At 38.3% G+C, this 17,362-nt stretch overlaps 1 protein-coding gene and 1 long non-coding RNA gene across 4 annotated transcripts; one reads left to right on the forward strand and one right to left on the reverse strand.

The window, feature by feature from the left end:
• The first annotated feature begins 540 nt into the window (after window positions 1-540).
• On the forward strand, window positions 541-15,893 carry LOC145905834 (uncharacterized). Its single transcript, XM_082993139.1, has 6 exons — window positions 541-641; window positions 714-788; window positions 1,081-1,179; window positions 14,492-14,566; window positions 14,736-14,802; window positions 15,158-15,893. The coding sequence occupies exons 1-6, from the start codon at window positions 585-587 to the stop codon at window positions 15,232-15,234; spliced, it is 450 nt and encodes a 149-aa protein (XP_082849265.1). The 5' UTR covers window positions 541-584; the 3' UTR covers window positions 15,235-15,893.
• LOC145905835 (uncharacterized) lies at window positions 582-3,891 on the reverse strand. 3 transcript variants are annotated; one of them, XR_014402781.1, is made up of 6 exons: window positions 3,622-3,881; window positions 3,244-3,533; window positions 2,950-3,104; window positions 2,599-2,691; window positions 1,829-1,973; window positions 582-1,168 (listed from the first exon to the last, which is right to left on the reverse strand). It is a non-coding gene; the product is annotated as an uncharacterized LOC145905835 (long non-coding RNA). The 3 variants fall into 3 exon arrangements; XR_014402782.1 differs by having other exon boundaries at window positions 582-1,141; window positions 3,244-3,891; XR_014402783.1 differs by having other exon boundaries at window positions 2,595-2,691; window positions 3,244-3,796.
• Window positions 15,894-17,362: the final 1,469 nt, after the last annotated feature.

Here is a 17,362-nt window from a genome sequence, read left to right on the forward strand (position 1 = left end):
TCAGGGGTTCGTTGACTGGACATTTGTTCGCACGGTAGGCAATCAATACGCAAAACCGTAACACAGGCGATCAGAAACGCGTCAGAGAGTTTTGTTAAATTAAAGTAAAGCCAGGATTAGAATAGTTTATTTGAAATCGTCAGCGAAATAAACCAGTAAAGTAGAAAGTTATCACCAGGAACAAATGAATTCCCACTACAATCACACTGTGTGGCATCTACGTAAAACAATCAGTTAGAAGATATTTTGTTACATTTAACTCACGGTACCGCAGCCGTTGCGATGTACAGCAAACGACAGTGGAAATTGTCGAAGTCCAAAAAACACGGTGAGTGGAAAGCGTTTCGCGCACATTTTAGTATTTTTAAAGAACGTGATGGGGTAGACAACAAAAAAGTAAAATACAAAGCGTGAACCTTTGTATTCGTATAGCATCAACGTGATTACCCTAACATGGACGTTTTACATAAAACGCTAGATGGCGCAAACAGAACACAGTGCAAAATAACGCTGCAAAATAAAAACACCGCAATTGCTGGCGAAATTTGGGATAGTACACGAACAACTGCTAAAGTCGAGTAAAAATGGGTTTAATTAAAGCCATTGTAAACTTTGGAAAACGTTGTAAGAGAGTAGCACAGGTAAGCACAACATCAAAAAGCTATTTTGGAAACAAAAAATGAATATTGTGTGATTTTGGAATTTATGTGCAGGATTTGACTTGTTGTTGTCAAGCTACAGATGTTGAGGAAAGTTACGAACCTCTTCTCAGTGAGGGGATCGTGAAAGTGAGTTAGCATGTTAAGTTTTCTTTGTAAGACAGAAAAACCGCATTGGCACAATCAAAAAATATTTACAAACCGTAAATCGTATTTTTTTTCTGAATTTTGGGGTGTTGGGCCTTTACAAACCAAATAAGAAGAATGTTTTGTAATTTTTGTTGTAAAGGCCTCCCGGTTTTTGTATATTGTCATCAAATAAGTTTAGAGAAATAGAAACAAGCGAGAAAAAAAGTGACATTCAGTTAACTACATTTGACTTAGAAACTACAAATGCCAGCATTTTTTTGTTGTTGTTCAGGAGACTCAGATCAAATGTGTGTGGTGCCATGAAAATAAGGGAAGTCCAGAGTCGTTCACACCTGGAAACCAAGACACATCGTTCACACCTGGAAACCAAGTAAGACACCACTAAGAAAAGTGAAATAAAAATTTCTCCCCAAATAATTGCTTGCGGTTTGAAATTAAACGACTTATACTGGCACCAACTTCTTCGAACCACTTTTGCCACCAGCATCTACTGTAGTGATTTCCAACCTTTTTGTGGTTGCGTACCACTTGGGAGGTAAAACAATTTCGACGCGTACCACCTAGTTGAGTGTACAAAGTAACCTAGGGGATAAAGTAACGAACATTTTACATGTCAATAGGAAAATCATTGGCGCCAAATCTTCGAAAAAAGAAAACTAGTATGATCGATGTGAATATTGCAAGATTGGCGTGACCTATGCCGCCCGTGACGAACAGTAGTGTCGCATGTTGAACACTTAGAATGGTGCAAAAGGCACAAATCCATACCCTGCTAACATGATAAGCAAAAATATTGTGATGTCATATTTTCTTAACCATTGATCCAGCTCCACCACCTAGGACTGGGGAGCTTAGAGTTTGCATGAAATTTTTACATCACCACTATGACATATATGCAAGGACTTCACAAATAGTGGGACAAAAAGGTCACAAAGCATGTTATTATGTTCTCTAAATGTATGTGGTGGTCCTGTAGTAATAGACAGTTACCAAAACTAAAAGCCTTCTCCACAACATACCTTTCGAACATTGTGAAAAGAAAATTTTTTTGTGTTTTCTCCCTTGAATTCCAACTCCTCCCATTGACCAAGATGTTTTATAGCAACATAGATATCAGTTCAAATTATGTCGCAATGTGAACCAATTGATCTGTATTTCCATAATCTAAAGATAGTAATTCACTTTTTTTAGAAAAAAATCCATCCACTTGTTTGGCCTAGTGAAAATAGTTTTTTATACTATGCCAGAAATTATACATATATAACATACTTTCAATTTGAAGAAAATACTTCAAATGACTTTCAGCTCATTTTAAAATTAGTAACCAGGTTTTCAAACTGCTTAGGATTGCAACATAGCATGGTCATGATGTCACACAAAATTAGTAATCAACAACCTTTTTTGCAGAAGCACACTCTTCCATATTTTATACTCTGGGATTGTACAACACTAACAGCCAGAGATCTTTGTTTGTGTTAACATGTGCCTGTGCTGGTTTGTGATTGGATGTGCTCGGTTTTGCTTGACCAGTATAAATTTCAGCATGGTTGAGCACACTGCTACAATCAGTGTTGTAGAGTGGGTGTGTGTGGGGTTAATAAGTGCCGGATAATTAGAACAAAAAGGGTCTGTTAGATTTGACAAATAGACCAGTGTATCCTGGATTATTTCAACTAAACAGTGTAATCCAAGGGTGTCAAACTGCGTTGTGTGGAAACTGGCAATGATGCCAACAAAAATTGTTCCCACTTTATAAATGTCAACTATTGCAAAACATTTTTTTACCTACAAGAATTGTTTCATTGTCAATAATGGAGAACAACTTTGCCTTCGCTCTTGATGTCGATGGCAGGTAGTTTGATGTTTTGAAGTGAGATGTGTCCTGTAACAAAAATACAGTCATTGTTTAATATGGCCCTGGATCATAGGCCAAAAAAATACATTTCATCCTTAGATTGCTGAAAATGGCACTTGTTTTGTAACAACCATTCGCAAAAGGATAAATCCTCCACGCACGACATTTTTTTCAGTCTGGTGCAGTGCATCAGGGAAGTATGCGATGTGTCAACTACTGTGGTGCCAAATATGTTGCTGGGGTATAAAATAGCTAAAGAAGATCCATATGAATGCCACAGGTTACCTTGTGGATGTAAATTCTTTCACTTGAACCCAATCATTTGTTGGCAGGTACATGATGTCTTGAATTGGGCACAGGCCAGTCTGCAGAATATGGCAGTTCCCGACGAGATGTTGGGTGTGCAAGACTAAATCTTTTCTCATGCATGACCCTTAAACCTGCGGGCAAAAAAACCAAAAAACGTCTTTGGTGCTTTCTGTTCATTGTTTTATGTTAAGACATTTACGGGCCAATAAATTTCCGTGTGCAGTCAGAGAAATTTGGCGTGCAAACAAAAAAAGTTAAAGAAAAACTTGCCTGTGCAGCTGCCATACGCTGCAGACTGGGGTGGTGTTGATGTAAATTTAGTCTGATAACATCGTTTCGACAATACATAGAATCGGCATAAGAGTAGGGTAAACTATTGATACTTTTTAAAGATTTGTATTGACATCATGCGCCAGATTGAAAAGTTTGTAACTTGTGTGAATGATTTTCTATTCACGAACGGGGTATCTGTTTATTTTTTCTGTGCAGATTATTGATGAAATTGCAAAAATGTGTCCCTGTCCGCCCAGATGCAAAAGCTCGTTCTCGTTTTACATGTCCTATCAAATCAAAAAAACTACAGATAGAATAAAACGCCTTTCATTGTCTTTAGAAGTAAAAACGGGTCTAGTGTACTATTGTACGTACCTATCTTCTAAAAATCGGGGAACCCCCAAATTACGTCACAATGAAGGTGGGGTCAAGTTATGACGTCACACCAAAAATTACGTCACTGTGACGTCACTAACCGAAGATATGCAACGACGAAGTTTCTCGCCCACACACACATACGCGTTCTCCTGCAGGCACATGAAGGTCGGCAAAAGGCACAACAGCAACGAAGAAATACATTTTTACGCTTCATTGATTACATAATGAAACAAACCTGTGAGAAACTTGAAATTGGGTACGATCAACCACAAGGGTGCGTAAACCAACATATGAAAAAATGAAAGTCGTGGTTAAGGCGCTTTAGCGCCGTTGGCGGTAAACAAGTCCCAAAGTATACATCCACACGTACCAATAAAGGAGACGTCACACAAACTTCAAATTTGGTACAGACAACCACAAGGGTGACTACACCAACATACTAAAAAGTTAACTCGATACCACGTTATTGACTCTTTGTTTATTGACGACAAATATTTGTTTGTGACGTAACAATTACATTTAAAGTCGATTTTAATCCGTTCTCGAATACTATAAACAAGAGTCCCTCCTTGACAATCGAGCCCATTCTCAACACAGTCCAACAAGTATTTCTCTCAAAAATCATAAAAACTTTAACCGACGTTAACACGCTTTAGCGACGTTGGCGGTAATAAGGTTCCATAGTGTACAATTGTACGTAACAATGATAAAGACGTTGTATAAACTTGAAATTAAGCACAAACAACCAGAAGGGTTTCCACACCAACATACTAAAAAATTAACCCGATACCACTTTATTAACCTTCTCTAAATGAACGATAAACTTTCATTTGTGACGTAACAATTACATTTTAGGTCTATTTTATTCGGTTGTTGTATATTATAAAGAAGAGCTCCTCCTTGACAATCGAGCCCATTTTCAACGAAATCCAACCAGTATTTCCTTCAGAAATCATCAAAACGTCAACCGAAGTCGACGCGCTTTGGCGCCGTTGGCGGTAATAACATCCCATAGTGTACAATTGTACGTAACCATGAAGGAAACATCGTACAAACTTAAAATTTGGTACAAACAACCACAAGGGAGTCTACACCGACATACTAAAAAATAAACCGGATAACACCTAATTAACCCTCTCTTAATCGACAACAAACTATTGTTTATGACGTAACAATTACATTTTAAATCTATTTTAATCGATTGTCAAAAATTTTGACATCGAGCCCCTCCTTGACAATCGAGCCCATTTTCAACGAAATCCAACCAGTATTTCCTTCAGAAATTATCAAAACGTCAACCGATGTCGACGAGCATTAGCGCCGTTGGCGGTAATAAGGTTCCATAGTGTACAATTGTACGTACCCATGAAGGAAACATCGTACAAACTTGAAATTTGGTACAGACAACCAGAAGGGTTTCTACACCAATATAGTAAAATCTTAACCCGATACCACTTTATTAACCCTCTCTTAATCGACGACAAACTAGTGTTTATGACGTAACAAACATATTTTAGGTCTATTTTAATCGGTTGTCGAATATGTAAAAGAAGAGCCCCTTCTTGACAATCGAGCCCATTCTCAACGGAATCCAACCAGTATTTGTTTCAAAAATCATTAAATCGTCAACCGACGTTAACACGGTTCAGCGACGTTTACGGTAACAAGGTTCCATAGTGTACAATTCTACGTACCCATGAAAAAGACGTCGTACAAACTTGAAATTTGGTACAAACAACCACAAGGGATCCTATACCAACATACTAAAAAATTAATCCGATACCACTTTATTAACCATCTCTCAATCAACAATAAACTTTCATTTGTGACGTAACAATTACATTTTAGGTCTATTTTATTCGGTTGTTGTTTATTATTAATAAGAGCCCCTTCTTGACAATCGAGCCCATTCTAAAGAAAAACCAACCAGTATTTTTCTCAAAAATCATCTAAACGTCAACCGAAGTCGACGCGCATTAGCGCCGTTGACGGTAATAAGGTCCCATAGTGTACAATTGTACGTAACCATGAAGGAAACATCGTACAAACTTGAAATTTGGAACAAACAACCACAAGGGTGTCTATATTAACATACTAAAAAATTAACCCGACACCGTTTTATTAACCTTCTCTAAATCAACAATAAACTTTTATTTGTGACGTAACAAACACATTTTAGGTCTATTTTATTTGGTTGTTGTATATTATAAAGAAGAGCCCCTTCTTGACAATCGAGCCCATTCTAAAGAAAAACCAACCAGTATTTTTCTCATAAATCATCTAAACGTCAACCGAAGTCGACGCGCTTTGGCGCCGTTGGCGGCAAAAGATCCCATAGTGTACAATTGTACGTAACCATGAAGGAGACATCGTACAAACTTGAAATTTGGTACAGACAACCACAAGGGTGTCTACACCAATATAGTAAAATCTTAACTCGATACCACTTTATTAACTCTCTCTTAATCGACGACAAACTATTGTTTTTGACGTAACAATTACATTTTAAATCGATTTTAATCCGTCCTTAAATTTTATCAAGAAGAGCCCCTCCTTCACAATCGAGAGTACTTTTAATAAAATCCAACGAGTATATCTTTCAAAAATCATTAAAACGTCAACCGACGTTAACACGATTTAGCGACGTTGGCGGTAATAAGGTTCCCATAGTGTGGAATTGTAGGTAACCATGAAGGAACAACCACAAGGGTGTCTACACCAACATAGTAAAATCTTAACCCGATACCACTTTATTAAACCTCTCTTAATGGACGACAAACTTTTGTTTGTGATGTAACAATTGCATGTACTCCTCTTCTGGCATAAAATAACGTACTGTATTTCTTCGGCGTTTCGTCTGCCATGCGGCGAGACTTCATCAGGTATAATGCAAAAAGTGAACTGCACTAAAACACGCAGGGACACAAAAGAAAAAAGGACACGTTGACACCGCTTGTCAAATCACGTGCTAGAGGCAAAAACGCCAAACATTGCAGGAGACACAACAGTTACAACAAATTATTATAAACTGCCGGAAAGAAAGCACATTGTTCTTTGTCGTTGACGCACCCACTATTTTTGTGGATGTGAAGCAACTCAAGAAACAGCCGCTTGGGGTGGTCCAACTCCTTCTCCAGAACTTGGGCTTTATCGAAGACAACTTCGTGTCGCAATGTCACCGCACGCTTGGACAACGCAGTCTTGCTGGCATCTTTCGATGCGACATCAACAATTACAGTTTACAACTGTTTTGATCGACTCTTAATTATTATCAAGAAGAACTCCTCTTTAACAATCGAACCTATTTCCGCACTGTAATATTTTTATGTTATTTGAGATTTTCCAACTGCACCCTTGAGGTAATCTCCATGCAGTCGTTAGGGTTTTTTGCAGCAGGACCCTTCGCCATTAGCCATATTTTACCTGCACGAGAGTTAGGTTTTTTGCAGCAGGCCCCTTCGCAATTAGCCCTATCTTACCTGCGCACATGCGTCTTCCGCAACGGGAACGCCAGTCTATCTGAAAAACTACATTCGTATAAACTGTTAAAATGTACCACATTAATCACACTTACATTTACACTTGATATTTTGGATTAGTGCTGATGGCCAGCACCAAATCATGGAAATAGTGCGACTTCGGTCGCCTCTGACGCCACATGAATTCGTCCAGGTACGTCGGAATATAGTCCCGATGGACACCATTTTTTTGGCGTAACTGGCGTTTAGCCGCCGACCACAGGCTTTCTATGGTGTTAGTGTGGACGCCTTGTGACGTAACATACTGCACAGAGTGATTCACTGTTCTGTGAGTATATCCGATGTCTACAAATGCAAAAACACACGTTTAAAAAAACTACATCTACTGGTCACTTAAGTGAAGTTACTTCCTAAATTGTTATAGGCCCGCCACTCGTCGGACCAAATTTCTGTGCCGGGCAAAATGTGTCGGCGTATAACTGCCTCCAAGGTTACTTGGTCCCTCGAAGGAACCAATTCCATAAAACAGTCCCTGACAAAATAGTTCTGTGCAAAATGCAATTAACACGCTTTTAAAAAAGTACTTGGTTTCCACATCAATGCCACCGAACACCCACTGCTGCGGAATCGGGCGAGCCTGGGCGTTCGAGCAAGGCTTTCTCTTAGCAACCAAGGACTCGTCGATGCTGACGACATGTCCTGGGCCTCCAATGATGCATGGATTCCGCAGAAGGTCCTCTGTGCATATCTGCATGATGCCAGTGTAAACCTTGTAAATAAGTATTAAACAACCCATTTAAATGGTATAACCATCACCTCTCGGAGAAATCCACACCAATCAACAGAAATTTTGTTAGAGATTTCTGCCTCTTTCTCGATCGCCTCCTGACTCCGTCCCTCAGCCCAATAGTACAGAATTGTAAGCAGTTGAACCATGGACAGGTTGCTTCCTTCGAAGAACGATCCTGTCCGAACGGAGACTCGTTTTCGACATTCCTGCAAGCATGAAGGCAACTATAGGAAGTGTATGTTAACGCAACTTCTTCTGGGCATTTCCTAAATTTGGAGAAGACAACGGGAAATGCAAATCAACCCTAACCCTTACTTGGTCCGGGCATCTCCATATTATCCCATCTTTGCTTGCCCGTAGGCGTTGTTCCGTCATCAGCGTACCACAGACACAAGAGTGACTGTTGGCCAACAGCCTGTACTGCCGCGCAAATTTAATCGCATCCTCCACATAAAGCAAAGCTCCGCAGAGCGATAGTTGCCGAGCATTTATGCCTACCAACGAATTCATGTTGAATTTGCAATAAAAACCACATGGCAGATTGCTCGCTATTTCATTGAAAGAATGAGAAAAAGTGTAGGGGATATTGCGAAACAAAGGCCATTATCAACGTCCTTATAATGAAGTTGATATTACCAAATAAGGTAATAGTTTCAACTTATGGTTTGGCCAAATAAGGTAAGGTAAAAAGCCATGCTGTGGCATTTTCATAACGCAGTAAATACTGATATGTATTAGTTTACAGGCAGTTTACCAAAAACTGGCTTGATACACCCAGGAATCCGTTACAATGAACAATGTTTAAATATTATTTGCTGTATCTGCCTTCAAATGACTTGAAATTTTCAACAAGTTAACTACAATGCAGACGGAGATGACCTGTTAAAACAGTTTTTGTTTAAGTCTTGTCGTTTTTCAAATATTGAAACACACAGTTACCATCGTAGCGCATTTTACGCGCGGAAGGCGCGTTGGTCGTGCCCTCTGCAAAAAGTTGATGCACGGCTGTCATTTGTTGTATCTGCCTTCAAATGACTTGAAATTTTCAACAAGTTAACTACAATGCAGACGGAGATGACCTGTGAAAGCAGTTTTTGTTTAAGTCTTGTCGTTTTTCAAATATTGAAACACACAGTTACCATCGTAGCGCATTTTGCGCGCGGAAGGCGCGTTGGTCGTGCCCTCTGTAAAAAGATGATGCACGGCTGTCATTTGCTGTATCTGCCTTCAAATGACTTGAAATTTTCAACAAGTTAACTACAATGCAGATGGAGATGACCTGTTAAAACAGTTTTTGTTTAAGTCTTGTCGTTTTTCAAATATTGAAACACACAGTTACCATCGTAGCGCATTTTGCGCGCGGAAGGCGCGTTGGTCGTGCCCTCTGTAAAAAGATGATGCACGGCTGTCATTTGCTGTATCTGCCTTCAAATGACTTGAAATTTTCAACAAGTTAACTACAATGCAGATGGAGATGACCTGTTAAAACAGTTTTTGTTTAAGTCTTGTCGTTTTTCAAATATTGAAACACACAGTTACCATCGTAGCGCATTTTGCGCGCGGAAGGCGCGTTGGTCGTGCCCTCTGTAAAAAGATGATGCACGGCTGTCATTTGCTGTATCTGCCTTCAAATGACTTGAAATTTTCAACAAGTTAACTACAATGCAGACGGAGATGACCTGTTAAAACAGTTTTTATTTAAGTCTTGTCGTTTTTCAGATATTAAAACACACATTTAACTTGTTGAAAATTTCAAGTCATTTGAAGGCAAGTACAGCAAGTGACAGTCGTGCATCAGTTTTTTTAAACGTTTGTTTTTGCATTTGTAGACATCGGATATACTCACAGAACAGTGAATCACTCTGTGCAGTATGTTACGTCACAAGGCGTCCACACTAACACCATAGAATGCCTGTGGTCGGCGGCTAAACGCCAGTTACGCCAAAAAAATGGTGTCCATCGGGACTATATTCCGACGTACCTGGACGAATTCATGTGGCGTCAGAGGCGACCGAAGTCGCACTATTTCCATGATTTGGTGCTGGCCATCAGCACTAATCCAAAATATGTAAATGTAAATGTAAGAGTGATTAATGTGGTACATTTTAACAGTTTATACGAATGTAATTTTTCAGATAGACTGGCGTTCCCGTTGCGGAAGACGCATGTGCGCAGGTAGAATAATTTGTTGTAACTGTTGTGTCTCCTGCAATGTTTGGCGTTTTTGCCTCTAGCACGTGATTTGACAAGCGGTGTCAACGTGTCCTTTTTTCTTTTGTGTCCCTGCGTGTTTTAGTGCAGTTCACTTTTTGCATTATACCTGATGAAGTCTCGCCGCATGGCAGACGAAACGCCGAAGAAATACAGTACGTTATTTTATGCCAGAAGAGGAGTACATGCAATTGTTACATCACAAACAAAAGTTTGTCGTCCATTAAGAGAGGTTTAATAAAGTGGTATCGGGTTAAGATTTTACTATGTTGGTGTAGACACCCTTGTGGTTGTTCCTTCATGGTTACGTACAATTCCACACTATGGGAACCTTATTACCGCCAACGTCGCTAAATCGTGTTAACGTCGGTTGACGTTTTAATGATTTTTGAAAGATATACTCGTTGGATTTTATTAAAAGTACTCTCGATTGTGAAGGAGGGGCTCTTCTTGATAAAATTTAGGGACGGATTAAAATCGATTTAAAATGTAATTGTTACGTCAAAAACAATAGTTTGTCGTCAATTAAGAGAGGGTTAATAAAGTGGTATCGGGTTAAGATTTTACTATATTGGTGTAGAAACCCTTGTGGTTGTCTGTACCAAATTTCAAGTTTGTACGATGTCTCCTTCATGGTTACGTACAATTGTACACTATGGGATCTTTTTGCCGCCAACGGCGCCAAAGCGCGTCGACTTCGGTTGACGTTTAGATGATTTTTGAGAAAAATACTGGTTGGTTTTTCTTTAGAATAGGCTCGATTGTCAAGAAGGGGCTCTTGTTTATAATATACAACAACCGAATAAAATAGACCTAAAATGTAATTGTTACGTCACAAATGAAAGTTTATTGTTGATTTAGAGAAGGTTAATAAAACGGTGTCGGGTTAATTTTTTAGTATGTTAGTATAGACACCCTTGTGGTTGTTTGTACCAAATTTCAAGTTTGTACGATGTTTCCTTCATGGTTACGTACAATTGTACACTATGGGATCTTAATACCGCCAATGGCGCTAATGCGCGTCGACTTCGGTTGACGTTTAGATGATTTTTGAGAGAAATACTTGTTGGTTTTTGTTGAGAATGGGCTTCCTTGTCAAGGAGGGGCTCGTTTTCAAAATATTTGACAATCGATTAAAATAGACTTAAAATGTAATTGTTACGTCATAAACAATAGTTTGTCGTCGATTAAGAGAGGGTTAATTAGGTGGTATCCGGTTTATTTTTTAGTATGTCGGTGTAGACTCCCTTGTGGTTGTCTGTACCAAATTTCAAGTTTGTACAATGTCTCCTTCATGGGTACGTAGAATTGTACACTATGGAACCTTATTACCGTAAACGTCGCTGAAGCGTGTTAACGTCGGTTGACGATTTAATGATTTTTGAAACAAATACTTGTTGGTTTTTGTTGAGAATGGGCTCGATTGTCAAGAAGGGGCTCTTCTTTTACATATTCGACAACCGATCAAAATAGACCTAAAATATGTTTGTTACGTCATAAACACTAGTTTGTCGTCGATTAAGAGAAGGTTAATAAAGTGGTATCGGGTTAAGATTTTACTATGTTGGTGTAGACACCCTTGTGGTTGTCTGTACCAAATTTCAAGTTTGTACGATGTCTCCTTCATGGTTACGTACAATTGTACACTATGGGATCTTTTTGCCGCCAACGGCGCCAAAGCGCGTCGACTTCGGTTGACGTTTAGATGATTTTTGAGAAAAATACTGGTTGGTTTTTCTTTAGAATGGGCTCGATTGTCAAGAAGGGGCTCTTATTTATAATATACAACAACCGAATAAAATAGACCTAAAATGTAATTGTTACGTCACAAATGAAAGTTTATTGTTGATTTAGAGATGGTTAATTAGGTGGTATCCGGTTTATTGTTTAGTATGTCGGTGTAGACTCCCTTGTGGTTGTCTGTACCAAATTTCAAGTTTGTACGATGTCTCCTTCATGGTTACGTACAATTGTACACTATGGAACCTTATTACCGCCAACGTCGCCAAAGCGCGTCGACTTCGGTTGACGTTTTGATAATTTCTGAAGGAAATACTGGTTGGATTCCGTTGAAAATGGGCTCGATTGTCAAGAAGGGGCTCTTCTTTTACATATTCGACAACCGATTAAAATAGACCTAAAATATGTTTGTTACGTCATAAACACTATTTTGTCGTCGATTAAGAGAGGGTTAATAAAGTGGTATCGGGTTAAGATTTTACTATATTGGTGTAGAAACCCTTGTGGTTGTCTGTTCCAAATTTCAAGTTTGTACGATGTCTCCTTCATGGTTACGTACAATTGTACACTATGGAACCTTATTACCGCCAACGGCGCCAAAGCGCGTCGACTTTGGTTGACGTTTTGATGATTTCTGAAGGAAATACTGGTTGGATTTCGTTGAAAATGGGCTCGATTGTCAAGGAGGAGCTCTTATTTATAATATACAACAACCGAATAAAATAGATCTAAAATGTAATTGTTACGTCACAAATAAAAGTTTATCGTTCATTTAGAGAAGGTTAATAAAGTGGTATCGGGTTAATTTTTTAGTATGTTGGTGTGGAAACCCTTCTGGTTGTTTGTGCTTATTTTCAAGTTTATACAACGTCTTTTTCATTGTTACGTACAATTGTACACTATGGAACCTTATTACCGCCAACGTCGCTAAAGCGTGTTAACGTCGGTTAAAGTTTTGATGATTTTTGAGAGAAATACTTGTTGGATTGTGTTGAGAATGTGCTCGATTGTCAAGGAGGGACTCTTGTTTATAATATTCGAGAACGGATTAAAATCGACTTTAAATGTAATTGTTACGTCACAAACAAATATTTGTCGTCAATAAACAAAGGGTCAATAAAGTGGTATCGAGTTAACTTTTTAGTATGTTGGTGTAGTCACCCTTGTGGTTGTCTGTACCAAATTTAAAGTTTGTGTGACGTCTCCTTTATTGGTACGTGTGGATGTATACTTTGGGACTTGTTTACCGCCAACGGCGCTAAAGCGCCTTAACCACGACTTTCATTTTTTCATATGTTGGTTTACGCACCCTTGTGGTTGATCGTACCCAATTTCAAGTTTCTCACAGGTTTGTTTCATTATGTAATCAATGAAGCGTAAAAATGTATTTCTTCGTTGCTGTTGTGCCTTTTGCCGACCTTCATGTGCCTGCAGGAGAACCGCGTATGTGTGTGTGGGCGAGAAACTTCGTCGTTGCATATCTTCGGTTAGTGACGTCACAGTGACGTAATTTTTGGTGTGACGTCATAACTTGACCCCACCTTCATTGTGACGTAATTTGGGGGTTCCCCGATTTTTAGAAGATAGGTACGTACAATAGTACACTAGACCCGTAAAAACTAATTAATTTTACTAATTTTTCCATTTTAACCAAGAAAACATTGCCTAACATTTTATCAACAATCTCTTCAGAATGCACTCGCGGGGTAATTTTTTTTGTTTTGCACGCCTGAATGACTTTGAGTAATTAATAGAAATCCAAATCACCAAATCCAAGCATAGACAACTTAAAATTCAGAACCAGGATGGATCCTTAATCAGGATATATGAATTTCATGCCTAACCTTTTGAATTGACTAGTTATTCTGTTAATCTAACTAATTCTAAAACCTTTATTGCATTAACAAAATTGATCCCGTTCGTATGTCAAATGGGGTGCATGTGGCGAAACTGTACATATCTATATATTTAAAATCTGCAGAATGGCGTACGGGTGGTATGGAGTGTGTAAGATTGTCGGTTCAAAAGGATTTCATCGGCATATGCTTGTGCAAGGTTTTATGGCCGAAATGTGTTCGATTTGCATGCTGCTCCATAGCGTTCAAGGGAGTTTGGGGAGGTGTGATTAAAATTTGTCCAATTTAAGAAGGTGCGCGTTTTTTTAAAAGGCCGAGCTTGATTTTATTCGATAGCAGAAGTGTGTAAGGTTGTTGGTTCAAAAGGATTTCAACGGCATATGCTTGTGCAAGGTTTATTGGCCGAAATGTGTTTGTGGGGTGCGCAAAACATAGGAAAAAAATGGGGGGTATAGTTTTTGTTTTGCAAATTTGACAATGTGCGCGTTTTTTAGAAGGCAAAATTTGGTATTGTTTGATAGAATGGAGGCAAAATAATTTTTCATGGCATAACACACATATGATATTCATAACCGACTATAAACATGTTTTTGTCATACTTTTGATATCGTTAGAAAGGTCAGTCTATGAACTTTTACGAGTAAAACAAATCATGCTGCTACCGCGTCGGGCGGCCGAGTAACCCGCGTTCAAAGTTTTGTTTACTGGCGATTTTTTTTGTCAACTAACATCCCTCTGGTGAATCTCTCTGGTGAATGGCGACAACAAAATTTTATACTTCTATGTTTCAGAACTATTTGGGACCAAAAGAAAGCAACGTATTGAATATTGTTCGAGAAAATGATCGGCAGGATTTTTTCTCTGAGGTAAAATTAAATACTTGATAAATTATTATTTGCAAATTTTAACCTATGAATCAAATCAGAAGATTTTACACCCTTTCCCATATTTTGCCATCACCAAAATATCGGGATGCCAACGTATAAGGTACGCCACTGCATTCGATCAACCTAAATGGTATTATTGCAATGACAGGTCGACAACGAAACTGCATCACCTGGACGCGAATATGAGGTTTATTCCAGTGCTGTTCCATTTGCTGGTATGTTTATATTAGTCTGTCTGCATTATTTTATTTTTTTCAGATATTTCGTGTACACCTACTTATCGCATATGTTAAGTAGCCATATGTTATACATGTCTTTTTTAAGCTCTCAACAAATTTAAATAAAAATATTTTTGGACGCTGAACTGCCGCAAAAATATTTTTTTCCGTGTGGTTTTAGGGTTCCTATTTTCTGCCCTGAAAACTGTATCAGTTTTTGTTTTTAGGCAACTACCCTCCTTTTCGACGCTCATGAAATATACAAATGCATGCGCACCCATAAAACTAGATAGTTTTGCGAGTCAAAGAGTAGGTTTTATTGAAAGTAAGGAGAAATGCTTTTGTTGCGTAGATGACTTGGAACCACCGCGCATTCCGTGGTCACCGATAATGCCTCCAACTTCGGATATTCTGTTGGATGAATCGTGATGGATTTTCAATGCCGAGCAGCAAGCTGTACCTTGTATATATTGTGATGCTCGTACTATTTTTCACCGTTTATGTTATGGCGTACTTTGATAATGCGTTCCTTTAGACATTACGTATCACTATGAGTAACTACAGTTGCTTAAACATATATAAGGGTTTTAATGTCTGGAAAAACACATGATCCTGACCGGTTTATCTCTTGACCAAAAACGTATTTTTGCCATTTCTTCCTGACGCAGATTGGAACAATGATATCTCAGAGTTTGTGGAGAAAATCCTGACTTATGTCAATACTTGTATGATCTTTTAACAGTACAGGATGGAAATTTATTTTGTATTGCAAAAAATGTTTTATTTCCGTGGCGGTGCAACCGTTGTATTAAGTCTTATAATGAAAACCCGCGATTACGGCGAAATAATCCCCACCAAGTGCAAAGCTTACGTAAAACGCTAGTTTAAATTGTTGCTTCAATAACCGAATGTACACATTTTGGCAAGCTGCATGTTTTACACTTTACGAAATACTTTCTGTACCATTTCTAAATGTTTCCGTATGGTACTCTGATTTAACAGTACCTTTGCAGGAGTATGTATGGCAGTAATTAAGCAATTAAAAGCATTCGTGGTTTCGTATGTCTGTTGCTAATAAAATGCTTTGACACCCAAAGCGTGTTGTGTTTTCTTTCAATGAGCCGCCGGTTAATATTTTCAACAAGTTAGTGGAAAAAAGACTGGTAAACTACACAGCTCTGAAAATATTTTCATTGGTGCAAAATTATGATTCCACTGCAAAATTGTTACCAATTTTTGTCGGGGTTTAAACTCACTTTGCTTTTACGTGATGAATATTGGTAATTAGCTCACTTTGAATCGCGTGTACCCTTTTTAAAGCATGCATATAAGTTATGATCTATATGTAAAGTAACTCACAAAGGCATATAAATAAAACACATAATATTTGTTTAAGTTACGTGTTACAGATTGGACAATGTCACAAAAGCCATTCAATTAAGCGTATTAATTTTTTTTATTTTCAAGGGATAATGTGTATAGGCGCACCTACAAACCCAAAACATACGTAAGATGACATCAAACCGTTGCGAATTCGTGTGACTCAGCAGTCAGCACAATTGCATAAAAACAAACTCTTTAGCCCCAACGCGTGATAGAAATTACACGCTTGGCACTCCGAAGCATAACAAAACCTTGGCGTTAAATTGCCCATTTTAAACAATTTAACCTTGTAAAACTTTAACTTGGGGATTTGGAAATGACTATGGCCCCTTCGGTCACTTTCTGGCTCCAATGCTTAAGATTTCAACACAGGTGATCTGTAAATTTGGACTCTATTAAAATCCTAAATCCAGAGACTGGACCAAAGAAAGTAAAGCATAGTAAAAATATGCAATTATGAGCAAAATTAGATTTCATCCAGGCCAAAGCTGGTTCAACGCTCCAACTAGTCGAAAAAAGTGGCAGATCCACAACTTGCCTGAAATACCTTGGCTGCGATATCAGTGAACCTTATGATATAAATACTGTAGCGATCCCGACTTATCAAGCGATAGAAAGAAACGTTTCTACATCATGGATATTTCGACAATGTTTTCGATAAAGTCCTAAGCAGGATTGTATATGATGAAATGCAATTCTAGAAAAAAAGGAGATCTCAAACCCAACGCAGACTGTTTAAGGTTTAAACTCTGTCAACCAACTTATATTTTATCGCTAATGTTTGACTTTCGTAGACGATCATAACAAAGCGATTGGTCATAGTATTTTTGTTAATGTGCCTTTTTGAATGTGGTCAAAGATATAGCGAATCTATTCCCAAAAACAGCTGTCGAAAAATGAATCTGGCTTAAACCTATCGAAAAATGTAGCTTAAATCCCTCAATCACAAAAAAAACTCTACCTAAAATACTCCAAAAAATATACAAAAGAAAGAGTAGGCTGTGGAATATTTTATTTCAGTTCAACATCTAATACGTTAAACACAGTTCCACACGGTGAGACTTCTTAACAACCGTAGGTGTAGTAACCTCTGCAGTATCTGACGCGGTAGCTGCAGTAAGTGCTGAAAAATAAAAAAACGACTTAAAAACGCCATGAAGTTTTTCTGTCAAAA

Source organism: Ascidia mentula, chromosome 6 (assembly GCF_947561715.1).
Source record: "Ascidia mentula chromosome 6, kaAscMent1.1, whole genome shotgun sequence".
NCBI classification, from domain to species: domain Eukaryota; kingdom Metazoa; phylum Chordata; class Ascidiacea; order Phlebobranchia; family Ascidiidae; genus Ascidia; species Ascidia mentula.

What these genes read in the sequence shown, in the direction of transcription:
- LOC145905834 (XM_082993139.1), top strand. Translation starts at nt 585, where the DNA reads ATGGGTTTAATTAAAGCCATTGTAAACTTTGGAAAACGTTGTAAGAGA. An exon ending in GTTGTAAGAGAGTAGCACAG is followed by an intron (nt 642 to 713) that starts GTAAGCACAACA and finishes ATTTATGTGCAG; the next exon opens with GATTTGACTTGTTGTTGTCA. An exon ending in CGTTCACACCTGGAAACCAA is followed by an intron (nt 1,180 to 14,491) that starts GTAAGACACCAC and finishes TCTATGTTTCAG; the next exon opens with AACTATTTGGGACCAAAAGA.